This window comes from Microtus ochrogaster, chromosome 15, assembly GCF_000317375.1.
Source record: "Microtus ochrogaster isolate Prairie Vole_2 chromosome 15, MicOch1.0, whole genome shotgun sequence".
Classification (NCBI taxonomy): domain Eukaryota; kingdom Metazoa; phylum Chordata; class Mammalia; order Rodentia; family Cricetidae; genus Microtus; species Microtus ochrogaster.
In genome coordinates, this window is record NC_022017.1 from 36,768,194 (window position 1) to 36,795,032 (window position 26,839).

At 42.9% G+C, this 26,839-nt stretch overlaps 1 protein-coding gene across 4 annotated transcripts in view; it reads left to right on the plus strand.

The window, feature by feature from the left end:
- Positions 1-26,839, plus strand: part of Kcnq3 (potassium voltage-gated channel subfamily Q member 3) — a 266,192-nt gene that overhangs the window by 53,294 nt on the left and 186,059 nt on the right. The window contains exon 1 of one of the 4 annotated variants that reach the window (XM_026782785.1): positions 931-977. The exons of the other annotated variants lie outside the window; for them this stretch is intronic. Within the exon in view, the coding sequence (XP_026638586.1) occupies positions 949-977 (29 nt within the window). The 5' untranslated portion in view covers positions 931-948. Of the gene's footprint in view, positions 1-930; positions 978-26,839 lie in introns of those variants that run through there. 4 annotated transcript variants of the gene reach the window in all.

Below are 26,839 nucleotides of genomic sequence, written 5' to 3' on the forward strand. Positions count from 1 at the left end.
TCCCCACTTTGGGGACAATAGAACTATCTTGGACCTTGGACAGAGTCAGATCCTGAATTGGATGCACTTAAAAGTTTGAAGTCAGCACTGTCAGAGACTGAATCTTGTCAGAAACTGGTGTCAACAGAGCCATTGGGATCCTTAGGTACCATCACTGTGGAGACGCCAGTCTCCAAGGGGGCTGTCACTGCTCTTAGGAATTTAGATGTGTCAAGAACTGGCCCCTGCTGAAGGGAACTGAAAGAAATACAAATTGAGAGAGAGCAAGCCGCATGTTTGATCCAAGGGGACAGGGACTCTCCATGGGCCAGAGTATCAGTGACATCCTCTGTTGGTACTACCCTGGGCTCGGCTGAAGTGGAAACTGCTAAGTCTTCATTCCTGCTGGAGCCCCAGCTGGCAAGGACATCAGATTGGGCAGCAGAGGTGAATGGAGCTCAGGCTGTAGGGCAGGGGTATGTATGCTTCACAGGAAGGAAACAGTGTGAGGCAGAGGTGGGGCATAGGTCAGTGTGGCTTAGGATCACCCCTGTATATTTCCATAGCAACTTTTGCTTTGGGGGCTTTTAGTTTCCTTTAATCTGGTGAGGTGACATTCCCACCAGGAGAACAGCAGACCAATGTGGTGACTTGACCTGTGTCCTTACTCAACTTTTGGAATGAAGCATGATTCCGGGTTCTAGGTGGTGCTTGACACAGCCACTCCATCCCTCCCCCTTCATTATCTATCACACCTCTGACTTTGCTCTTTTCTGCTTCACCATTGTTTGTGGACCCTCCTAGGTGACTCCAGATCCCTTGGAAATCGAGGGCACCCCAAATCCCTAGCAAGCATCAGTGCCTACTGGCACCCTTTGTAGCGTCTTTTGCTTCATTCCCACTTTAATTTTTATTCTTCTCTGGAGAGGACTGCATCACCCATCCCTTTGTATTTCCTGCGATGCAGTCATGGGATTGGATGTTACCAGCTATGCCGGGTAAGGCTTCTTGGGCTATTGCTCACGCGTCTTCTCCTTCCTCCGCAGCACCTTGTGACTCCCATTCCCTGGCTGCACGCCCTCCTCTGGAATCGTGGATTCGACCATATCAAATGTGATAGGGCTTCTCTGATAGAGAAGCTGCTAGAAATAGCAGCTGCATTTGACAGGCAGGGTCTGGCGAGGACTCGCACAGCATCCCCCTGCATGATGGAGTGCTCCTCTGAATGCTAATGGCAGTGGGGTGAGGGGAGTTCAGGCATCTCTCAACACTGCTGTGGGGTATCCTCGGGCTTTCCCGGTGTTTCCCTAATTCCCTTGCTGCTGCGTAGGGGAAACTCTGTTCTGGAGACCAGAGGATCCTGGCAGGGATGACTATGCCCGGTGTCCCCAACTCTGTGTTGCCGATTCCTTGTTTAGAAATGGGACAATGGCTACTTCTTCTCCATAGGAAAATGAAATTAATGGCACAGTATGTAGGCTAAGTTTCCAAAGGGATATGAGGCAGGCGCTCCAGTAGATCTGTTCCTTTTATATAAGGGATTAAACACTGCAGTAGAGGGGTTTGCCTTCTCCAAGCTACCCGACCCTGGAAGGATGGGGCCAGCCTCTCTACATGAATAATTCATCACTGTCTTCTTGCTCACGAGGCTGTGAGGCTGCTCCTGGCAACACTGTAGATGAATTCATCTGTCACGGGTGGGCGTGTGTGCAGGCAGATGGGATTCCCCAGTCACGTGTGCCTGCAGACAGCGGGACACACAGACACATGAGGAAGCCCTGCTTCTTGGAGGAGACAGGAGGGAGCCTCAGCTTCTGCAAACGGAGGCAGTGGATCTGCTGCCTGTGCCATATGGGGCAAACGCTTTGTTCTGTTCTGGAAGAAAAAAGGGTATTTTCCATCTTGCAGTATCCTTGACAACGCCTGCCTGGCAACGAGTTAACCGTTGGGAAACACCCATCTCCTGGGAATCATAGAATCAGCTTATTAATTCTTTCTGCAATTGTTCCATTCCTACTGGGTTCCAGAGTTAAGTGTGGGGGAATAGACACGAGATAAATGGAGACCCGCATAGAATGCGTTAAAAACATAAAGGTTGGGGTTACTGACAGAGTAGGGATTTAAGAAGTGGCTGCTGATCGACAGCTACTTTCCCCAGACTGAGCCAGTCAGGGAAGGCTTCCAAGAGAAGATAATAATTTAACTGACATCTAGCGATGACTTGATAAAGACAAGGCGAGATTTTTGAGAAATAGAACATTGATTACTTTTGCCATTGTGAACAAACACCCTAACACAAAGCAACTTGCAAGGAGGAAGGATTTGTTCTGGTTTACAGTGTGAAGGCACCGGTCATCACAGTCAGGGAGGCGTGTTCTTCTTTGTGGTGGCAGGACTCAGTGGCCTCTTGCTCTCATCCGGGAAACTGGGAAACAGATACCAAACAGGAAATGGGGTCGGACTGTCAGCACCCCACCTTTTCCAAATGATACATACTTCTCAAAAGTTCTACTACCTGCTCAAACAGCACCACCAGCCAGGGCAAGTATTCAAACACTAGAGCCCATGGGGTGGGTAACTATTAATTATTTTTCTTGTGGTTGTGACACAGTTCTGTCAGGAAATATCTTAATAATAGCAGGAGGTGAGGAAGCATTTCTTTTGACCCATGGTTTGCAGGCACAGTCCATCATGATATATGACATATGATATGGAAGTATAGTGGCAGAAGCAATTCAAGGCTATGGCAGTAGGAGTGTGGGGGCTGCTTGCTCATATCTCATTAGGCCAGGAAGCAAGGGGAGATAAATGTTGACTTTCTCCTTTTTCTTTTATATTGACTCTGGGATCTCAAACCATGGGTTGGTGTCACCCACATCTGGACAGGGTTTCTTCTCCAATTAATCTTCTCTGGAAAAATCCTTGACACACCTAAAGATGTACATCACTAACACCATAGACATTCTTGTGTGTTATGCATGTTAGTGTATGTGTGGGGTATGTGTTTATGGGGGGGGCGTTTTTGCAACACTATCACAATTAAATATCCCAGTGACATTTTATAGTTAAACCATAACACACAGTGTTTTCAGACACCTATCAGTAGGTTGATCTCTCAAATACAGGCAGGAAGCTGGGTCCAAGAGGCCGTAGCATATTATGAATGCATTCACCCTCCCGGCAGCCTTACTGTGAATTTTTTTCTTCAGATGTTATGCTTTGTAGATCACTTTAGTTAGAATCCCCCAGAAGGAAGGCTAAGAGGCAGGTTCCTGCGCCTCATGTAATCTTACTGAATTAGGATCTCCTGAGGGAGAAGCCGTGGAGCTTGCATTTCTAAGCACCATCCTTAGCGACTCGGAAGCTCTTTCAGGTTGGAGACACAGCGTTCTATAGCTCCAGACGCTTTTCTGCTATCAAGCAGGGGCTATAGGCACAGCGCTTGCTGAGCGTCAGCATTGAGCTTCCTTCTCACTGCAGGCTTGGAGCATCATGGAAGAAACAGTTAGTAAGGTATGAGGCTGGAGTGAAGCTGAGGTCCCAATCTCAGTGACTTAACATCCCACAAAGGCCAGCTGGCCCTCAACGGCTGCCTGCCCCCAAAGGCAGTGACCTGTTTGTTAAAGAGAATGAATGCCTGGGGCAGAAACAGCAGCTGTGTTAGCATCTCCATGTTGCCATCTCTACCCTGCTACATCCCAGGAAGCTGGGGCTCCACACCTTGATGACAGTTTTGTCAGTAACAGTTTGTCTGTCTTCTTAGCGAACCTGTAGTTCTTAGGTTATGTTGCCTTCCAGAAATGCCACCTGCCCAAACCCCTGGCTATCTCCAGTTTACATGAATGGGAAGATGGAGAGACAGGGAAATGGAGCAGGGCAAGACTTTCTGCATGTAGTCTTGATAGTAGTAATGTTGATGGCATGGTGGTTTGTTTCTCTGGCCATGGTGTATTTTCAGAACTTCTGAGTCCTTTTATGGGCATTTCATAGATTCCTGAGAGCTGGTCTCTGTAGATGAAGTTTCTGTTCCACCCAGTCAGGCATCCATTCAGAGACTTGTATTAATTATAAACTATTTGACCTATTAGCTGAGGCTTATTATTTACTGGCTCTTACAACTTAAATTGACCCATAATTCTTGTCTATGTTTAGCCTCATGGCTTGGTACCTTTTCTCAGTAAGACATTCCCATCTTGGTTCCCCTGCATCTGGCTGGCAAACTTCATCTTTGCCTTTGTTCTTCCCAGAATTTTCTTAGTCTAGTCACCTCAACTATACTTCCTGACTGGCTCCTGGCCAATCAGCATTTTATTAAACTGAGAGACAAATGTCCAATGCCTCAGTTTCCATTTCTGATAGTGTTTTTTCAAGGTTGTCCTCCCAGCTGCTACACCCAGGGCCACCCCTCCTATTCCTACTGAGAAAGCCTGTCCAACTGGGCAAGACCCTACTGGCATCAGTGGTAAGTCATTCCTACCTCCTGGATTTCCAACATTTACCTGGGAGCCAGGCTTGCCAGACCACTGAGCTTTGGGAACACTAGCGTTTTGCAGGTACTTTATTCTTGACCAACTCCTTTCTGCAGCCCTTCTCCAGGGTCTGCCTCTGTTGCCTCTGTAACTATTCTCACATGGAAGGGATGGGAAGTAGGGGAGGGCAAAGCTCTCCTTAGCGCCCCTAAAGGATATTTAGGGAACTCATATGAAGTCTTCAGAGTTTCCTGTTATTGCCACGTCCTCAAAGTTTTTGCATTTACTTCGGTGGGTGTATGGGTTCATGTCTCAGAATTAATGCTTACTCGGCAGCCTGCTTTGGGAAAGCCCACTTAACTAGCCCAGCACCTGCTCCTGTCCACTCCTGCAGGGCATCAGCACAATGTTCAGCTTTTCAGAAATGGGATTCTTAGGCTCCCCTCAGTCCTAATGGTTCAGAAGCTATTGACAAAGGAGATCTGTTTTTTAATTTTAATTTTTATTTTTTTGCATGTACAGTGAGACCCGAGATCTTTTGGTCTATGCCTCCTCTTGAAAAGTGGTGGTAGCTGTTATATGAAGGCCTGGCTGAAACCGAGGCAAAGGAGTCCCATTTTGCCATCTGTCACACTGTCTATAAATTAGCTAAGCAGTTTCTAAAAATACCTCTCCCGAGTTGATGACATGACCTTGACATTTGGGGAACTGAGCGCATCCCAAATTCTTGTTGGAAAAATAGAACTCTGCAGAGCTGCTGTTAAAGGGAATGGTTACCTGCTCCAGGCTCTCCTCGAATACCTGCATGAAAAGAAAATGATGACAGTGCCTGTCGCTGGTAACAACGAGTGGGTGATAGTATGTGCCGCGCACTGAAGCAGGTACTTTCCCTGCAGGGCATTTGCTCATGGAATCTGTGCATCTGCCTCTCACAGTTGAACCCCAAATACAGGTCTTTCTTACGGGCCAAGGTTGGCCTCTTCTCATGGGCCTCAGCCGTGAGAAGCCAAGGTCTTTTCCTCTCCATCTAGGTCTTCAAGAAGCTCGGAGTTTATTTTGTTGTAAACTCTTAGTCTTTTTCTTTCTTGCCGGTCTTTTAAATTCTGTCTTTTTGAAAAATTTTTCATTTCAACCTCATATTCTTCAGTCATTTTAGCTTATTTCATTTTCAAATTAGTAGTGGTTTTGTGATCATCACAAAAAATGATGTGTCCCTCACTATAAAAATATGAATTTCTGCCAAAAACTTGTTTTCTTTTTGAAACCAGGTTAGCCTCGAACTCGTAGAGACCTGCCTGCCTCTGCCTCTTGACTGCTAGGATTAAAGGCATGTGCCACCACTGTTTGGCCTCCCTCTCTCCATTTAATCCTAACATATCTGAAATCAACCTGAGCAAAGGGCATGGGGGATCATGACTAGGATAATTATTTCCAGTGATCTGGTTCATGAGGCTATCAGGCTAGCCTGATCTTCTAAGGAGGCTACATATCCAGTTGTGGAAGTATCGTTCTGAACCATTTTTCCTGTACTTCAGCCAAACCTCTACATTGGTAGAATCTAGGGCTAGTCTGCAAAAAGATACAGGATGACTTGGATAAGCAGTTCAGATGATTCATCTGGTATTTTCTGGGTCTCTTACACCTCTCAGGCACTGAGTTGTGAAGTTAGAAAATGAAGCACTACCTACCTTTGCAAAGAGTACACGGCTAGTGAGATGTATATGCAATAATGCAATTTGAATTTACAGAGGGACCAAAAGCGCTACCTAGAGAGTTAGAAACCTAGAGAAGGAATGTTCAAAAAGAGCAGTTTCTTTTGACAAAAATATCTAGGAACACAGATGGACAAAGTAGCGTTCATACTAGGTCTGGAACCTTAGTGCCAAAAGTTGGAAAGGACATTTTAGGCCAAAGTCAGAAAGATTTATGACCTGTGTTCGGATGTTTTTGAGTCCCTGTGGTCTAGTTTAGCATCAGACACAATACTGGAAATTAATACAAGGTCGCTGGTTAAATTGATGAGATCGGTTTAGAGGCAAGTAGGTAAGTAAGTGTTTCTGAATGCAAGTTGGGCTAGATTTTTAAAAGTGATAAAGCTTTGAATCACTGTCCCTTGGAGACAGTATCACACACTAATGACATGCCTTTGTCCTCACCCCGGACACTTACGAGTTCATGGAGAAAGAGACATTAGGGTTTTTGTTTACAGCTGCAGAACAAATCACTACAATCGAGTAGGTTCAAGTATTCATTACAGATTCTGCAGGCCAGAAGTCCCTGTACCATTGTCCACCAGTGTCTAGGGAGACAGAAATGAAGGGCTTCTGAAGAGCTGAACCTTATCTAATTCTTTGGATCTCTGCCTAGATCATGATTGTGGCAAAAATAATTTTTCCAGGGTTTGTAAGATTGAGACCCTGCTCTCTTGCTGGCTGGCAACTAGTGTTAATTTTCTTCTGGTGAACACCATGGGACATTTGCTGTAACTTAGATCATCTCTATGCCATGGTGGCATGTTCCTTCATTGCTTCGATTCATCTGTTTTGAGATAAGGGAAGACTCACCCATCATAGCGTTCTTTGTGATTAGCTCAAAATCAACTTGACCTTAATTAGAACTGTAAAGTTCAACCATGCAAAGCATACTGGCTGAAGGAGGCTGGCCTATCAGTTTCTCAGACTTGCTCTTTTAGAGGAGGTCATTGAACACAGATGCTATGAGTTGGGATCCTATGCAATCATCTTACAAGCCTGCGTATAGCAGGGGCCATGTGATCTCATATCTGCTCATCTCTGTGTCTTCTAGGCATGACCCTGGGGACAAGGCCAGACATAGACTGTTTTCAAAGCCTAGGAGTGACCTGGGTGTAAAAAACAGAAATTAACCTAGAAATTTACTCTAGATGGTGGGTCAAGATGGAAGATTCAAATTCACTCCACCGGTTTTGGAAATGTTGGATTCTTGAAAGCATCTTCACGAGTAATATGACAGTTTTCTAGGGAGAATTTTGGAAAAATTATTCCATACATCCTGTATTGGAGGAGACCTCTGAGTATAATACATGATAATTAAAATGAAACAAATGTTGATGTATTTATAATATATAAATTATTTATGCTATTTCTATTTTAATAATATTTACTTATAATTTATTACTAAAATTTACATACTATGTTTTTAATGTATATTTCTAGCTTATTGTGAGATACCGTATAGCCTTTGGTATGTAGCTTAATTATTCACTAAGCAGATGGGTGGGTGGATAAATAAATGAGTCCATTATTACTAATCTTGTGCATTTATCCATTCATTTCTTAGGCTACCCATCCAGTGATTTTTGGTGGTTTACCATTCATCTTGTGTGCATGGACACCCCCTTCCATCCTACCATGGTTGCTGGAGGTAGAACTGACCATTGATGCCCCACACGCCCTGTTTAATAGAACTTCTCAGGCTACACAGCTTCCTGGATTCAGATGTTTGGAGGTGGTGCCAGGAAAACAGAATTTTTATAGTCCTTCTAGCTAGTAAAAGCAATGCAGTTGTGAGCTAGTAGCCTCGGAGCTGGGCTGGGAGTCAGACAGCACACCCACGCTTTCCTCATGGCGTTCTTGTGTTATTGGAGGAAGGTATGTTACAGACCTGGGATTGCAGTCTTCTAGGGAAACGAGCAGCACCAGATAGGACCAGAGAAAAAAAGAAACAGAGCCAGAAAAGCCCAGAAACTAACAATAACTGCTATGCTGATTCTGGAATGGAACTGAAGCCTCGCTGAAGCTGTGTCCAGTTCTTAGGTGCAACAAATGTTGCACACACTGCTTTGTTCTGAATCCAGTTTAACTTGAGTAAATCCTGTTTAATCTGGCTCCAAGCTTCTGCTTTCCAGAGTGAGGAGAAAATACAAGGGACTTGGTTTGGAAGGATGGGAGCAAATGTTGCCAGCCTCGAGAGCATAGAGAGTAGGCTCAACTCACAAAAGAAACAATTTGAAAGGCTACACGGTATGGCATGGACTTTCACTTATCATGGTGCATTGTTTTCATGATTTTTTTTTTTTTGCTACATCAGTAGATTATAGCTGTTTTTACTCTGGGATTTATTTCAATATAGTACTTTATTTCTTATTTACTTATATATAAAATATAAGTAATTTATTTCAATATAGTACTGTCTTGGTTAGGGTTTCTGTTGCTTCAACAAAACACCATGACCAAAAAAGCAAGTTTTGAAGGAAAGGGTTTATTCAGCTTGCACTTCCATATTGCTGTTCATTGTCAAAGGAAGTCAGGACAAAAACTCAAAACAGGGCAGGCTCCTAGAGTCCAGAGCTGATGTAGAGGCCATGGAGGGGTGCTGCTTGCTGACTTGCTTCCCGTGACTTGCTCAGCAGCTTTCTTATAGAACCCAGGACCACCAGCCCGGGGATGGCACATTGCACAATTGGCTGTGCCCTCCCCCATTGATCACTAATTGAGAAAATGCCTTGTACCTGGATTTCATGGAGGCAGTTCCTCAATTGAGGCTCCTTCCACCCTGATGACTCTAGTTCGTGTTGTATGGACATAAAAGCAGTCAGTACAAATACTGTTTTCGAGAGACTGTGCAGCTGCATGGGGTGGGAGTTGGCTCAGAGCAGTCACTGGGACAGCTAGGCTTGAGGGCTTCCAGAGAGCTACAGGACACCCTAAGGAAAAAAGTAACTTCGAGATGGGTCTTCATTTAGATTCTTTTTTTTTTTGCACTGGAATTAATATTTTAAATTAGTACACTTTATCTTACAACGTAGTTTTAGGTTTAAAGAAAAATAAAGCATTAAACAGACATAAGAGTTCCCATAATCCCTTCCTCATCCACACACAATTTCTCCTATTATTAGCGACTTGTCTTAGGGTAACACGCTTGCTTTAAGTGCTGAACCAATATTGGTATATTATCATTCACTAAAGGTGGTTTACTCTGTTGTATCATCATTTGTAAGAGGTTAGGAAAATGCATGTCATGTGTTTACTTTTATAACTGTAAAATAGTTTCACTACCTTAATCATCCCCCTTTTGTTCCATCTATTAGAAATGAAACCTTCAAGGGGAGCATTGGTAAACAAACTATCAGGTCACTCTGAGCTCGACATACGAAAGGTTTACCCCATAGAAACAGTTCTTAGTGCTTCTCTGCATTGGAATGTGCTGGCGGATTTCGTTTAGCTAAGGTTTGTTTTATAGGAAAGAGAACGAGAGAACACAGTTGCTCTGATTCTTCACTGGAAATAAGTTATTTACCACAGGACTCAATGTAGTATAGGGAGTGGACTGGTAATGAGGGCCATTTCTTGGTCTGTCTGTTCTCTTTAAAGCATGAAATAGCATTCAGCAGTACATTGGGCAAAATAAGCAAAATGAATGGATCATCCCACTTATAATTATATAATTCTGTGACCTATCTGGAGCAACTTACAGGAGGAAGGGTATATTTGGGTCTACAGGTTTCAGGGAATATCCCCCCATCATGGCAGGCAAGACACGGCAGTGGGAGCTTGTGGTGTGGCTTGTTACAACGTAGCAGCCAGTGGGAACCAGCTCTCCCTTAGAAATATCCTTAGCTGTAACCATCAAGAACAGACCCCCCAACAATGCCCACTTCTTGCATTGCCTCCAAGTAGTTCCATAAGCTCCCCAAATAGTGCCACTAGCTGATCAGAAAGTGCCAATGCACAGGAGCCTGTGAGGGACAAACCATAATGCTAACCATAGTATCAGAACACCTCCTGTTTCTCTGAGGTCAACTAGAAATGAAAAGTGAAACTACTTTCTCGGAGATCTGAGCTCAGGGTGGTTGGGCGTAGATCAACCAATCTTTCCTCCTTTCGTTCATTTATCACATCACAGTCATGGCAGCTGATACTGACTGAGTCACTCCAGTAACACTGTCAAAAATATATATACATACACATGCATGCATACACACCATAAATACACAAATGCGCCCACACACATATATTTAAATATATAAATATAATCTCTGTTAGTGTTCCCCACTCACAAGCTAAGGGTCTAAGTTTAAAGAAGTTCCTTATCCAGGACACATTGTGGAGACTGATGAACACAGAGGAGCCAAGATGTGTGGGATGGGGAAAATGGGATCTGATTATCTGATTCTTTTCCCATTATCTCTTTGATATCCACATAAGAGAAGTGTTGAGGAAGAATTAGGTTACTCTGGAATGACAGCGGAGTCCAAACGGTTCTATCATGAAGTCTTCTATGATGTCAAAGGCATAGGAGACTGTCAGGAACCCAAGTTGCCCAGGTCTCAGAGCTACGCCGTCGTTGACCTGGATTCTGGGAGTTTTGATTTCCTGGAGTCTTGTGGAATGACAAATGCTAGCCTGGGTTTGAGAATTTCCTGGCTTCTGTGTCGAGAAGAGAGTTACCTGGATCCCGAAGGTGAGTAGAATCACCAAAGAAGGGCCACCTCACAAGTGTGACAGTGAATTGTGATTGCTATGGTGAGGGTGTCAATAAAGCTCTCGTAGCAATTCAGAAGGAGCAAGGTCCTTGTGCTTCACAGTTTGGACAATGAAAGAAGTTATAAAAACCATAGGTTTGGGATGTGACACTTCCCACCCAGCTTCCACAAATGTTCCTCTTTTATTGCATCTCCCTTGATTTCAGATATAAAATGTCTGCAAAGGTCAGGATGACTAGGGCTTGGAGGAACTAGCGAGTTGGAGAAGCTTCTTCTTAACAGGCCGTTAGCTTTCTAACGTCCTTGCTTCTCATAAGAGCTGCAGACACCACCAAATGTACTAGAAAAAAACACTGTTCCAAAAAGCTGAGGGCCATCTACCCTGTCCCTCTCAGAGATGAGACATCTTCCTGTAACTCACCAGATTTCTTAGTTCAGCTGTTCCAACACAATCTATGAAACAGCATGGTGCGATTCTCCTGCCTTCCAAGATGCTCTCTAAGTGAATGATGATGTTGTATATACATCGTCCTTGTGTCGCTGGCCTGTCTTTCCACAGCTCTGTGAGCCATGTCCCACGTTGAGGGACTGAAACAGTTTCTCGTTTTGTTGGTGGATGTCTAAGGAGACCTGGTTTGAAGTACTGCCCGGGGCCATTTACCCTGAAATTCATCTTCTCTTCTCTCTGGTCTGATGCCAGCATCACTTGGGGGCTGAGCAAGCCTATCCAATATCTCAGGCACTCAATATTACGCTTGCTTCTTTTCTTCTTGCACATCCGCCGGTTTCCTTCCCCTTCCTGGCTTTCCACTCCTGCACTTTTACCATCATCCTATCTCTGCTTGTCTCTCCGTATCCAGCTGCTCAACCTGTGATGAGTTATGCTCTTCATGCATTTCCAGAAAAGCTAAAATAGCATTTTAATAGGGGGAAAGGCTTATGCAAGCAACCTTTACCAAAAATGTTGAGTTCTTGGGGCACCCCCAAATGAGATTCTGACAATTGATTCTTTTTTTTTTTTTGACACAGGAAAGTACACAGAAAATGTAGAAAATGTGAATAATGAACAAATCATTTTATAAAATGCCATTTACAAAAGCAAAGCTGCCCCAAGTCAGTTTCTTCTTATTCCATTTGATTCTAACAGTTTGAAAAAAAATATGTAAAATAAAATAAAAAATCAAGAGAGTCCAAAATTTTGGGACACATGAAAGATAGAAATTAATTTGAGCAAGTGGCGAGGAGCTTGAGATGTCCAAATCCCATTGCTCCTGTCTCTTGGCCCCTTGAGAGCTGCTCACGGCATGCAGAGACTGGGGTTGTGTTTTATTTCATTAAAAATAAAAGTCCTCTTAAAACTTCGTGATCTTTAAATCTCTGTGGAGTTTGCTAGAGTTTTGATCCTCAAAGTCTGCCTTTGAAGATACCAGTTACCTGCTTGTCTATATGATTGCTGAAACATAAGCATGTACAGAGCTGTGAGGGATTTTTGCGTGGTTGAATTTGATGAGTTTTTTTTCCATTTTCATAGCCAACCTTTTCTTAAATAATAAACAATCCAATTTGTGTTAAGATCCAATGTAGAGATAGCTAGACAGATGAGCAGAGAGGCAGAGGCAGACAGAGACAGAGATGGACAGGTAGTTAACATTTGAGAAAAATAAGAAAATAAAAAAAAATAAGTTCTTCTCTCTCTGCCGTTTGATTAGTTTGGATAGGGGTTTATCAATTTTGTTGATCATCTGGGACTTATTTTAATCTATTATTTTTTTTATTATTATCACCTTAATATATTTTATTAGGTAACAGAAATTAATATTTTGAGCTAAATATCCAATGAACTACAGCAAATCATCTATTGTTCATAAGCCCTTGTTGAGCACCATTTATTGAAAACCTATTCTGATTAAAAGTGAGTGTTCTGGTTTCTTAGGATCATGATTATAAACCAGAGCATTTTGTGAAAATCAATTTTGTACCCAGCATGACCATATATGGGATTTTGTAAGCTCTCCATCCCCATCTTGTGTGGCATAAATTAATTCAGAATAGTGAATCAAAAAAGGAGAAGCAACTGAGGTCCAAAGGGGGAAGCCTCTTGTTCAGGGCTCCCAGCCTCTAGTGCACTCATATGGAGGGCTTATAGGTCCAGGCGGAAGTGATTTCCATGTGAGGAAAGAGTGCATGGGATCCAGCAGACCCAGCTCAACCTATCTGAGTAATGAAGTCTGAAGTTATGATTTGGTTAAGTCTTATTTCAGTCTGCCACACAACCATCAGATTAGGCTGTAGTGTTGTTTAAGAAAAATCCAATAATGAGAAACCTAATTGGAAAAATCAGTGACACCAACAGAGGGGCTCTTCCTGACACCCATAGATTTTAACACACACACACACACACACACACACACACACACACACACACACACACACACACACACACACGTTTTCTTCATCCTTCTCTAGTTTCTTTTTTTTTACATCTGCCTCCTTGGACAAGATTCCTGCTTTAGACCATCTCATACAGCTACCCCCAGTCTTTTGGCCACACTTTTGTGACCTCTGTCTGCTTTGAATTGATCTCATGATCTGGACTGGCTCACACAGCCAAGTTCCTCTGTGGTCAGCTGATTTTTTTTTTTTTTTTACCTCAGTTACATCTGCATATCTTTTTCAGTAGTTCTCCAAAAGGCTTACATTGAATCTCCAGGAGACGGTGTATCCTGTGGGGGTATCTGGTGGGGTGCTGTTTCTTGGGTTGCATTAGATCCCACCCACCACTGTTCTTCCTGTCTTCTTTGTATTTCCTGAGGTTGGGAGTGTTTGTTCCCTTTCCCAATTCAGAGACTAGCTTTGAAAATGTAAAGATGAAGAAGCCTCTACGAGGCTTAATAACAGGAGTTGCTGCCTTAGCTGGTTTTGATTTTCACCACTTCTGTGGCTTTGTGAATTTGACATTTCCTTTTTGCTTTCCTCCTTCAGTGTGAGTGGAAATTTCCTTCCACATGAGTTTGGTTTCTACGAAGATATACTGTAGGTTGCAGAAAACCACTGCTCAGTATGCAGCATGGCTTAGATACTGGTTTATATGGAAACAGAACCTGGAGAGACCCCCAGTGTCTGTTACCCACTCCATAAAATGGGGCAAATCCTGAGCCACTCAGAAGGTCAAAGCAGACTACCCTGCTTTTAGAAATCAAGACTGTGATGATGACTCATGCCGAGGATCACTCTGACATCTCCTTCCATCCACATAGCCATCCTGGAGTAGATGCAACTTCGTTTCACCTCATGGAAAAGCTTTTTAAACTACCTTTTGACCTGCGTGGGTCACACCATTGAATCTCAATAGGGGTTCAGGATGAATCAGCATCAGTGACCAAATTTAATTCAAAGTCAAGTGTGTAAATAAATCTAAGAGTGTTTAGCAGTGCTCACTGCTCACGTTAACCTGCACATAGTCACTGCAACCTTGTTTCAAGTGTATGTGTATGTGTGTGTTTATTAATTTCATACCATTCATACACTTACAGAGACAAGGGGTTCACTTTGGGTATTTTCCTTTAACGTGCTATACCTTATTCTTCTGAGACAGGCTCTCTCGGTGAATCTAGGCAGGCTAGCTGCTGAGCCTACTGGCTCTGCCTGTCTCTGCTCCCCAGATCTTCCATTACAGGCACACAAACTATGGCTGGCTTTTTACTTGAGTTCTGGGCATTTGAACTCAGACCCTTGTACGTGCACAGCAAGCACCCCAGCCCTCAGCCTTGGCTCTAAACACACAACATGTCCACTCTGCACTGCACATGCACATGGCATAGTACCATTGAATACTGCCAAAAGCACACATTGGAGACTATTCTGTTATGACCTGCAGTGTTTTACTATACTTACAATGTTCTTCTTCTTTTTTTTTTTGCTTATAGAAACATAATGTTTTAATTACAGAAAACAAAGAATTTAATATTTTCCTATCAGCATTCCCCAGTATTTAAGTATCAAATTAGAGTATTTTTAGATTGCATTGTGTTAGACAAACAAGCACATCCATCTCATTAGTATGCAAATTTGCTTCTGTCTTCAATAAATGGTAAAATTATACATATCCCAGAAAATTGATTTGAAATATTTTTTGTCTTGATTTGTTATCAGGAAATGTTTGATTTGTGGAGTTGTTCTCCATACCTATATAGACCAGGGCCGCCTAAAACTCGAGAGAGAAGGAGCTGTAACCCTGGCTGAGTAGAAGAGGAAGTGAATGCAGTTTAGGTGAAGGGTTCGATGCCATGCAGAGCATGTGAGTTCATCATCAGGTAAACCTGGCTGTTGATTCTAGTCATTGCTAATGCTTGAATGCTTGGAGCCAGTTCTTGTGCCAGGGCAATTCTCTAGTCCTTGTCTTTGGTGAGATGTGGCATTCCCATGGGAGAGGGGTGGACTACCTATGTGGCTTACATAAATCCCCAAAGCTCTGAGGGTTCTGCCTCAGACCATACAGAGAGTAGGTCACTGATAGAAAACCTAGGAAAAGCCCAGACCCACTGCAGGAGTTCCAAAATGCTTTTGATTGATGTTCTTTTCTTTAGATAGAGTCTCATGCAGCCCAGGCTACTCTTAAACTCTCTGTGTATCCAAGGATGGCCTTAAAGTCCTTGTTATCCTCTTATGTAGAGGATAAATAAATAAAATACATTTCATTTGTATTTTAATAAATGAAGCTTGCCTGAAGACCAGAAAAGCAAAACAGCCAGAAACTCCAGCTACTGACTCTTACCTTGACCTCAGACAGAAAATGACGATTCTGCCTCCAGGGATCTCAGAATGAGAATGAGACTGAGAGCTGTCTCCTCCCCTTTTATAATCCTCTCTAGGGCTAAGATTAAAGGCATGTACCACTTGGATTAAAGGCATGCACCACCCAGTTTATATGGCAAGGTAGTGTGGCTACTGGGATTGAAGGTGTGTGTTACCACAGCCTGGTCTGTAAGGCTGACCAGTGGGGCCGTTTTACTCTCTGATCTTCAAGCAAGCTTTATTTATTAAAATACAAATGAAATGCCACTACACTCTTACCCCTTCCTTTTGAGTGATCAGCATAGGAGCACACCACCCTACCCATTCTGTTGTTATTTTGTTGTTGGTTTCACAGTGCTGGAACTTGAACCCATGTCTAGTGCATGCTAGACAAGCTCTGAGATATATCTCAGACTCTCAAAATGCTTGGTGTGTTAGAGCCTTCTGTTCTAATTAGGGCTACTATTGCGGAGATGAAATACCATGACCCAAAGCAGATTGAGGAACAAAGGGTTTATTTGGCTTTCACTTTCAAAATACTGTTCACCATTGGAGGAAGTCAGGGCAGGAACTCAAGCAGGGCAGAAACCTGAAGGAAAGAGGTGATGCAGAGACCATGGAAGAGTCCTGCTTACTGGCTTGCTCAGTCATCTTTCTTGCAGATCTCAGGACCACCATCCCAGGGATGGAACCATCAACAGTGGGTGGCGTCCTCCCCCATCAATCACTAATTTAGCTTGTGTCAAGTTGACATAAAACTGTCCAGAAAAATTGACCCCTTGTCTGCTTGACACACAAGCACATCATTGTAAAGCCACAACCTTTCTTTTATTGTTCATTCCCAAGATCACACATTAACATCAATATCACAGTCTAAAACATTTTACAGACTTAGAAAGTCCCCACAGTCTTTACAAATTCAAACACTTTCAAATTTCACTCTTTTTTTTTAAATCCAAACAATTCAAGGTCTCTCAAAATCAAAAATAAATATTATCTTACTGCAAGAGGGAAGAACCAGGGCACAGTCACAACTGAAAAAAACAAAACAAAACAAAACCAAACTCCAACAACGTAAACAGTTCAATGTCCATTATCTGGGATTCAGTCATGATTGTCTGGACTCCTCCAAGGGGTCCCTGGTCAGTTCTCTGGCTTTTCCCTCTGCATAACACAAGCCTGTCTTTTGAGAGTCCCCTGACTCCACAGGTGGTGCCTGGTGGTAATCCCATGGTACTAGCATCTCCGAAATGCTGGGTCTGCTGCTGCACCTGGGCTCCATTTTCATCAGTAGCCTCTCTTGGGTTCTTTTTGGGGATTCCATCCTTGCCATACAGTGTCAAATCTCAGCTGCTTTTCATGAACTCTTCACATCTTTCAAAACCAGCAGCACCTGGATGACTCTTGCACTGTCAACACAAAATGCAACATTAGTTACCTCTGGAACACAGTATCTGGCTACTAATTTGACATAAGTTAAAGTTATCAGAGAAGTGGGAACCTCAATTAAAAAAACGCTTCCTAAAAGAGGAATTGGTAAGCCTGTATGGCTGTGGTTCTCAACCTGTGGCTCGCAACACTTTGAGGGTTGAATGACCATTTCAGAAAACACAGATATTAACATTATGATTCATAAAAGTAGCAAAATTACAGTTATGAAGTAGCAATGTAAGTAATTTTATGGTTGGGGTCACCACAGCATGAGTAACTGTATTAAAAGGTCACAGCTTTAGGAAGGTTGAGAACCACTGCTGTAGGGCATTTCCTTAATTGGTGATTGGAGAGACCAGCCCATTGTGGGTGGAGCATCCCTAAGCTCATGGGCCTCTGTTCTATAAGAAAGCAGGCTGAGCAAGCAATGATGAACAAATCAGTAAGTAACATTCCTCCAACAGCCTCTGCCTTCAGATTCCTGCCTGCTTGAGTTCCTGTCCTGACTTCCTCCAATGATAGACAACCATGTGTAATAAGCCCTTTGAGGAAGGGGTTTTATACTTTTGATCATGGTGTCTCATCACGGCAATAGAAACCCCAACTAGGACAGGCAATGGTACCAAGAGTGGGTATTGCTGTGTGGATTGTGGAAAGACTTAGGAACTTTGGGTAGAAAAGTAATTGATTGTTGAGAGCTCAGCGGGTTGTTCCGTAGGGGCTTGGAAGATAAAAATGTTAAGGGTAATATAGGATGGAGGTCTGATTTGGGACGTTTCAGAGGCAAGTTTAAAGGCTCTCTCAGGGCCATTTGCTGTACTGAGTTAAGATCTTGTGGTTCTGGTTAGTTGGGGCTGAAGAATCAGCTGTGCTTACTAAAATACCAGAACTGCTGGAGTGAAACTTCCACTTTTCTGGGACTCTCAATGCTGATCAGTAGAGCTGAGAAATTATCAACGATTAAAAAGAGACCAATAGACCTAGAGGAGGGGAGAAGTGAGGGGAGCTGGGAGGGCTGGAGGGAGGGAAACTATGGTTTGGATGTATTGCATGAGAGAACCTATTTCCATCATTGTTAAACTGCAGTGGTGAAATCTTCTGGGAAGTGTGCTTCCTGGGAGCCTGCATACCTCTTCTGGAGGGCACAGAAACAAAAGGCTCTGTCATTGTGTGATGGAAACTCTTACGGCTTCCCTCGGTTTGTTTTATGTTTCTGCATTTCCCTGAGCTGAGCTGCTTGGAGAGTTTGGAAGAGACTATTAATGGCAGCAAGAGATGCACTGAGTGGAATCAGGAACCTTTTTCATTTGAGTTGCGTTATGTGAAAACAGACTCTCAGCCATCTCTTTTCTCTTGTGTTAGACTCCCTGGTGCTTCTATTAGGGCACAGTATGGATGGAAAGTTTCAAAAAAATATAAAGCCATCAGGGTCTGGAAAGGAACATTGATGAGGTACCATCCATTTACATTATAGTTCTGCCTGTGCGTTTGTAACAAGGAGCACTTAAATTGGCTCTTGGCATTGTCCACAATTCATTCTTGCTCGTCAGTGCTGGTTAAAGAAACAAATGCTCCAGTTTGTGGACTTTTATGACCCTGGACCATTTAGTAAACAGAAGCCTCACTATCTGGGAAGTCCACAAGCTTCATCCCTTACTTGTCCTTATGACCTGTATTGAAACACTCATAACTCCTTGTGGACAGACAGGTGATCATTCTGGTCAAATTGTATCTCCCTGAAATGGATCAGGCAACGACTCTAAGTACACAAGCCCACTATATTGTCAAGCACAAGCGGGGAGTGGAAAATTGTGCCGTTTTTATGGCTGTGCACTGACACCCGGGGAGGCTAAGTTATGCTTTCAATGTCTGCATAGCTACAGGGTGTGTCGGATGCAGAACACGTAGTAGTCACCAGTCGATCTCCCACAAGTCCGTGGGGGTAACTGTGGCCTTTTGCTAAAGCATTTTCGGAATCCTGAGGTGGATAGTCACTGCCGCTCTGTGGAGTTCTCCTGATCTTGGCGTTCCCCATCAGTGGTCATTACCATTACCTTCTACGTACCCTAGCCACAAAGTGTACTTATCATGCTTAGCATATAGAAGACCTCATTCATTATCGTCACCCTTACCTTTCCTCCTGAGTCATAATCAGGCTTCTAATGCCCATGGAGGGATGGCTGGAATGTGATCACTATTCTGGTCTTCTAGCTTCTTTGTATTAACATATATCCCATATCCGAGCAAGGTGTGCGTCACATTCTGTCTGGAAGCACAGATACACCCCAGGGATTAGGCAAACCTGCCTGGACCGTTGAATGAAAAACTATACAGAGAGTTGGGTGATAAAGAATCAAACCCACTGGCCTCAACATGAATTGGGGGTTTTCAAAGGAGGTACAACTAGAATAAAAGATAGATGTCCTGTGATGGAAACAGCAGGACCCTGTGAGACATAAGCACCAGTCAACCCTCACTTTACCGTTCATAGGGATGACTTAGGACAAACTTTAGTGGCTCACCTCCCTCCCCGCCAACTCGTCATTCTGAGTGAATGGTGAAAACAGTGCTTTTCTTTTTACGTTGTTCTGTGGATGAGATGACACATACAAAGGAAGCTTAACTGGGGCTTGACGTCAAGCAGGTGCCAGGTCAGACATTCAGCTCATTCATGTGGGAAGTTTTTATGGAATACCTCCCATTTGCTGAACACTGCTCTGGATTAGGACACCACAGCTCTGGCCTACAATCCAAACCCAACCCCAAACCCAACCCCAGCAGCTTGTGCATTTGAAGTTTTACATAGGAATATAGCCCTCCTTGTTTTACATTCTGCTGGTACAGCCTTCATACTGCAAAGGCAGGATTGAGGTGCTGAAGTAGAGACATGAAGGCTTGCCCATGCTCTTCTTCTTAGCCTCTTTGTCCCTTCTTCTCAAAACTTTAAGCTCCCATTTTAAATAGTTAGAAGAAAGCTATGATCATGAGCAAAGACATTACTCTGCCTTTCTTTTTTAAAGATTTATTTATTTATGCATATGAGTGTTCTATATACAAGTATTTCTGCACAACAAAAGAGGGCATTACAATCCATCATTGATGGCTGTGAGCCAACATGTGGGCGTTGGGACTTGAACTGAGAACCCCTGGAAGAGCAGCCTGTGCTCTTAACCTCCAAGCTATCTCTTCAGCCCCTACTCTGCCTTTCTTCCTTGTACCATATCAGGTTATAATGGCCCTGAAGTAAGACATACCATGATGGTGGGCAGAGAGGGGAAGAGGATAGACACTGAAGAAGGGTTTCCTCTCCTTTGGGTGTAGCTTGGACAGAGATCAGCTTGTGAAGCCATTCACTTCTCAAAGACAGAAGTCTTCAAAGGGAGCAGGGTGAGAAGCAGTGCCAGCTGAGGGATAAATTAAGAACCTGATACTTGCTTCATACTGGGATCGAGAAGTGGAAAGGAATTAGAAAATTATTAATACGGTAGATTTTACATGTAGGAGATATTGATAATACAGATTGTTTTGTTGGTAGATGTGTGTGTGTGTGTGTGTGTGTGTGTGTACATGTGTGTTCAGGTTCTTGCATTGACTAACCTTATGGAGACTAGAAGTTGACATCCAATGTCTTCCTTTTTTGATCTCTATTGTAAAAGAGAAAGAGAATTTCTAGAAGGAAGCTGTCTGTCTTGACTGATTGACTGCTTCAACTACAATAATTATTGTGAGTTTGGACTGTTGTTGATCAGATGGCTTTATAAACAGTTTCTCTTGGGCTATCTTTGGCTCTTGATAGATCCATTTCTTGCCCAATCCTTATCAGGGTAAACATCCTAATAAACAGATAAAAATACACTAATTTGAGGAGTATTCTCCTGTCTTGGAAAGGATACTATCAGATAGCTAAAGTCACTCAAAGTTGGTTCCAGAACGAACTATCTTTTACTCCCTTTGAGGTGAGAGCTGTGTTCTTTGCCTGGGCCACCTTATTCTTTTGAGACAGTGTCTCCCACTGACCTGGATGCTCACTGGTTGACTGGTCCATGAACTCTGGAGATCTGCTTGTCCTTGCATCCTAACGAGTTAAAGACGCATGCTGCCACTTTTAGCACTTAGGTGGGTGCTGGAGATTCAACTCCTGTCCTCAGACTTTACCCACTGAGCCATTCCTCCAACCCCTAAACTATTTTTTTTTGAAAAACAAAACAAACAAAACCATTACTTTAAACTTTTAAGTTATGGGGGAGACAAGTATCCTGGAGGAGACATGGGGTAAGAATAGGGAAGGTAAAGGAAGTGTTGCGATTTTACAGCAATGGGGACCAAGGCAGGTGCAAAGGAGGCATTTGAACATCGTGTTGAGATAGATAAAGGTGAGATACGCAGTCATGTTTGTTAAGAACCTCCAGGTATGAAGTAATGTAATTAGTGCACAAGAGCATTAATGCATCTGGTACCTTTTCCAAGCAGTAAAGAAGCTAGGGTGGCATGGGCAGTTAGAAGGAGGGTGGCTAAGTGCTATTTGTTGAGATCAGAGAGGCCATGTACTTTTGATAGTAGTCAGGACCCAGGTTTTGAAGGTCTCAACACACAGGGTAAGTTCTTCTGTAGACAGTCTCAACCCTAAAACAAAGAAAAGGGAAAATCGAAAGGGTTTCTTTTGAAGAAAAGTAAACCAAATTGACCTAAAGACAGAAGGCTGCCTTTTCTCCTAGACCAAAAAGTGACTCAGTGTAGGTCGGAATGTTACATCCTTCTCCAGATGCTGATGGCATTAAAAGCCTAGGCATAGTGCCATGGGTAATAAAGTCCAGGGTGTTTTATGGGATGGCAAGAGGCACACACACAAATCAGAGTGCAAGCTCCAGATGCAGATGGGGATACAGTGAAACACACCTGCTGTGTCTGTGTCAGTCACAGTGTGTGTTTGGGGCCCTGTCAGGATGGATGCTTTCCTTCTCTGATTCCAGAAAACATACTGTCCACACCCCCTCTTTGTGGGTGGCAGTAACCGAGACAGAAGCTACCCAGGCCCTATGAGCAGAGGCCAGAGAAGGCTGCTTCTCACACATTGCATGATGCGGGATGCTGGCTGCATGTGGACCAGAATTCTGAACAAGATACCATATAAAAATCAGAGCAGATGTTTCTTAGTCTGCTGCTGTAAGATAGGGACACGTTTTCCCCTGTCTGTCTGATGGCTGTGGACCCATGGGGGAAGATTTTTCTAGATTCCCTTTCGTTGAGCACTGTGTACCCAAGTGCAGACTGGCCATGTGATTGGGAGAGGGGGGTGTTATTTTGGCTGCAGCAACTCCCGAGGTACAAATCTGTCAGCAGGATGTAATTTATCTATTTTTTCCATCCATCTTCTCGGCATGGAATTATCAAACAGTTTTTATCTGGGTGCGGCGTGTTAATGGTTTTGCAGACCTCTCTCTTCTTGGCACCACCACCCCAATACATCTGGACAGTGGGCAATACCTGTCCTAAACTCTCCCTATGTAGCTACAGTTGCTGGGCCTGCAGAGATGCGTGCCCTCAGCCAGTCAAGGGGCCAGAAATTGGCAAGAAGAAAGTTTAAGGTGTAGCCTTTTGATGACATTTTGGAGGCAGTTTTGGTTTTGTTGTTATTTCTTTGAAACATGCTCTCACGCTGCCTGGAGCCATGGCTTGCCTGCAGTTCACGAAGTGTAGCACAGACTGACCTCCATCTTGCAGAAATCCTAACTCAGCCTTTTGAACGCTGCGATTACAAGTGTGAGTCAACCATTGGTAGCCCCTGGCTGGCAGAACAAATAAGCCTCAGTCTAGAGAAGCATGCTGCCTATTTCCATTGTCAGTGGCAGAATCAACATAAGGGCCTGGGTTTTGTTTTTGGAAAATACGCTGAGTTAAAAGTCATAGACTCTACAGTGTAGAACGTATCTCTTGTGATCTGGTCCACTGAGTCCCACAGCTTTAAGGGTTCCAAATGATGTCTGTCTGCTTTCTGATTGTAGCCACGATTTTGCAGACTGAAAGGATGACCTTTTCCACAACTGTGGAGCATTTTGTGGCTGCTCATAAGTTGTGGAATTTAGATATTTAATAGGAACGTTGTGTGGAATTGTCAATAAATGGAATTCTGTTGACCACATCCAGTCACGTTTCCCACTTCTGTAAAGCTTACTTGTCCTTAACAGTATTCCAGAGAGTGTTTATTGGGTATTTGAATGTTAAGGCACTCTATCCTGTTTGGGGGTCTATACACATTCCTTAGAACCTCATCAGATTCTGCACCCATTTTACACAAGAAAGTGAAGCACAGAGACATGCCCAGCATTCCCGAGGTCAAGCCAAGCACCGACTCTCTTGAAGTTCTGGCCTGCAGAGTGCATGTCCTGCCTCTGAGACTTGGCACCCATACTTTCCAGACCTTACAACACACGGCTGCCTGGGAAGTGTTTTCAAAGCTCAGGTGTCAGCCTGTCCCTGAAGAGACTGATTTCTGTGGAGGGATGAGGTCAAGGCGTCATTATTTTTGTTGAGTTTTTTATTTATTACATTTGTAATTATTGTTATTATTAGGTGTGTGTTTGTGCTGATGGGTAGCCGTGCACACGCCATGGCATATCTGTGAAGGTCAGGCAGCGGCTCATGGAAATCTGTTCTCCCCCTTCCACCATGTGAGTCCTGGCACTGAACCTAGAAAATCAGGCTTGGTAGCAAACACTTTTACCCACTGAGCCTTCTTACCAGCCCTCTTTATGTTTATTTAATGACTGATTTTATTGTGAAATAGGACACTCATAACTTCATCCCATAAAACGTACAGATGAACTGTGGTAAAGGACATGATTGGGACAGAACACCGCAGCACTTCAGGGCTTGGTTTGTCCAGCACGGCTATATCCGGACCCCATGCTAACCACTCTACTACTTTTCTTGGCATTTTTTCCACAAAAGTATTCATCCTTCAGCTTGTGCTTAGTCCTTATCTGCTCGGACATTTATGTCAATAAAGCCATCCAGACTGAGCTGTTTTGTGTCTAGCCCTGTGCTTGTGGTGTTAAACCATATGCATAAGCCTGTTTGATTTATTGCTGATTAGAATTCTGTTGCATGGCCAGAAAGGTTGTCAGTCGCTGTGGGTGGACATTTTAACAGTCTTACATTGGAGTATTTTAGGTAAGGTAGCTGGGAATGTGGGATACATGTTTTTTTTTTGGGGGGGGGTGTATGTGTGTATGTGTGTGTGTGTTTTACAAGGCTTATACTTAGGAGCAAAATTTGGGGGGAAGGGTATGTTTATCTTCAAATATAGTACAAAATATCTGTATGTTTTCTAATGTGGTACCTACTGCTATCAAAAGTATTGAGAATTCTGTCCCAACCACATCTCACCAACCATTCCTATTGCCAGTTATTTTATTTTAGCCATTCTGGTGGGTGTGTGGAACTATCTTGTGGGTTGAATTTGCATTTCCCTAGTGGCTTTCGAGGTTGCTTGCTTTTCATTTGGATAAAAGCCATTGGAGATCCTCTTTCGCAAAGTAGGTACTCCAGGTCTGACATTACTTTCCCATTAAATTGCCTGTGTTTTTCTCCTATATTCTGGATAAAAGCCCTTTATTAATAATTATATGTGTACCAAATAATTTTTCTCACTCTGTGGTTCTTCTCCCTTGATGCTTTTGTTGTTATTTCTTTGTTTTATGGACAAAGATCCTCATTTTTAATGAAGTGGAATGAATAAAATAAATCACATTCTTCACAGGGAAGCCCTGGAGATTTCTCAATTTTTTTTCTAGAACTTTCATTCTTATCTTTCATATTGAAGCCTACCATCAATATGAAAGTTGGAAGTGATTCTGTTTACAACATGAGGTAGACATTAAATTTTCATTTTCTCCCTCTTGCCCTCTTTCTTTAATTGATGTGAATTTTTCACGGGAACATCTTTTGAAAAGAATAATTTATGAGTGTTTGCTGGTATTCTTTTGTACTTCCTATTAACCTCATTATTAGTAAATAACCACATTATGGGCCTGGAGCAATGCTCAGTGGTTAAGAACACTTGTTGCTATTGTAGAGAACCTGATTTCAGTTCCCAACACCCATGTGGCTGCTCACAACTACCTCCAACTTCAATCCCAGGTCATCCGATGCTCTTTTCTAACCTCTGTGGTCACCAGGCATACATGTGGTGCACATGCATGCATGTAAAACATTCATGCATATAAAATAAATAAAATAAAATTTAAAAAGTAAGCATATTGTTTTGATGAAAGATGAACCTAGTCAGAGTCTTGTTTTGGGTTTGTTCTTTTTGTTTTGTTTCTGTGGGATCAAACTTAGGGCTCCACACATGCTAGCAGATAATCTCTTATTGAACCTTATCCCTTGTTCACCTGTCTTTTAATAGGCAATGCCTGGAATTGGGCCTGGTCATTAGATGCACAGCCAGTATGTTTTGAAGAAATGAAGAGTGAATGAATGCCAACTATTACCTTTTCCCCCACTGTTTCTTCTTTGTTACCTTTAAAAATTTGACCCTTGTTGTATGTTGGACAACAGGGCCCAGTCTCAGGTATATAGAGCTCCTGTTTACTTTCTGGTAATTAATTCTTTCAAGTTGATGCTTCTAATAGGTTTTCCAATAAACAAAGAATGCTTTTAGCTAGTACACTGATGTTGAGGATATAGCTATTTTCTGCCCTATGTTTGTGCATGCTTGGATGTGTACCTGCATGTGTGCTTGTGTGTGTGTGTGTGTGTGTGTGTGTGTGTGTGTGTGTGCACTGCTAGTATGGAGGGGCACCGAGGGGTTCTCCTAAGCTAAGTGATTTTTCTGCCACTGAGATGCACCGACCCCTGGCCTCTTTCTGTTTTGGATCTAGAGTAAGTATCAATCTCTGTCCTGGTTTCTTCCCATGTATTTCAGTTCCTTTCTTCAGAATATATTAGAAGCAGAATCATAGGGCCAAGCTGCAATACTTATATATTTCAAACTTATTGAAACTTGCTTTTAAATGTTTTCCAGTTCATTGTGATCTTGCCAAACAAATAAGGGCACTGCCTGTCTCCCAGAAAGGTCACCCTATTCATTTTATTACAACACCGGCTAATTTGATAGATAGATTAAAAAGCTACTTTATGATCTTCACTGTTAGAGTTACTGTTAGAGTTTCCAATCTGTTTATTTCCACTGACCCTGAATATGTTACTTGTATGACCCCTTTGCTTCTGCTTCCATAGCTTCTGCAGACTCCGTGTCAAGCATCTCTCATTACTTCCAGACATGTTGTGACTGTTTCCCAAGCTGTCACTTCCCTTAAAGTTCCCTGTCTTCTCTTCTTTCAAAGTTTCATGCTTTTGTTGGTTGGGGGTGTGTGTGTGTGGCAATCTCCATTTTTTTGTTTTTAAGAAAGGGTCTCACTATGTAGCTCTGGCTATCCAGGAACTCGTTATGTAAACCATGCTGTCTTCAAACTCACCTGCTGTGTTAGAAGCCTTTCTCTTAAGGGCTCTCCTATGCTGCTGATACAAGCCCTAGTGGAACACTTTTAGATGAGGTATTCTGCTTGGGCAAGACAACTTATGTTCTTTTTCCTCAGCTACTCGATTCTTACACTAGTTTATGAGCATTTGGGGCAATATCATTTCTGATTTTTAAAAATCTTATTCTGGTCTTTTTCAATATGCATGATATTTCTTAAAA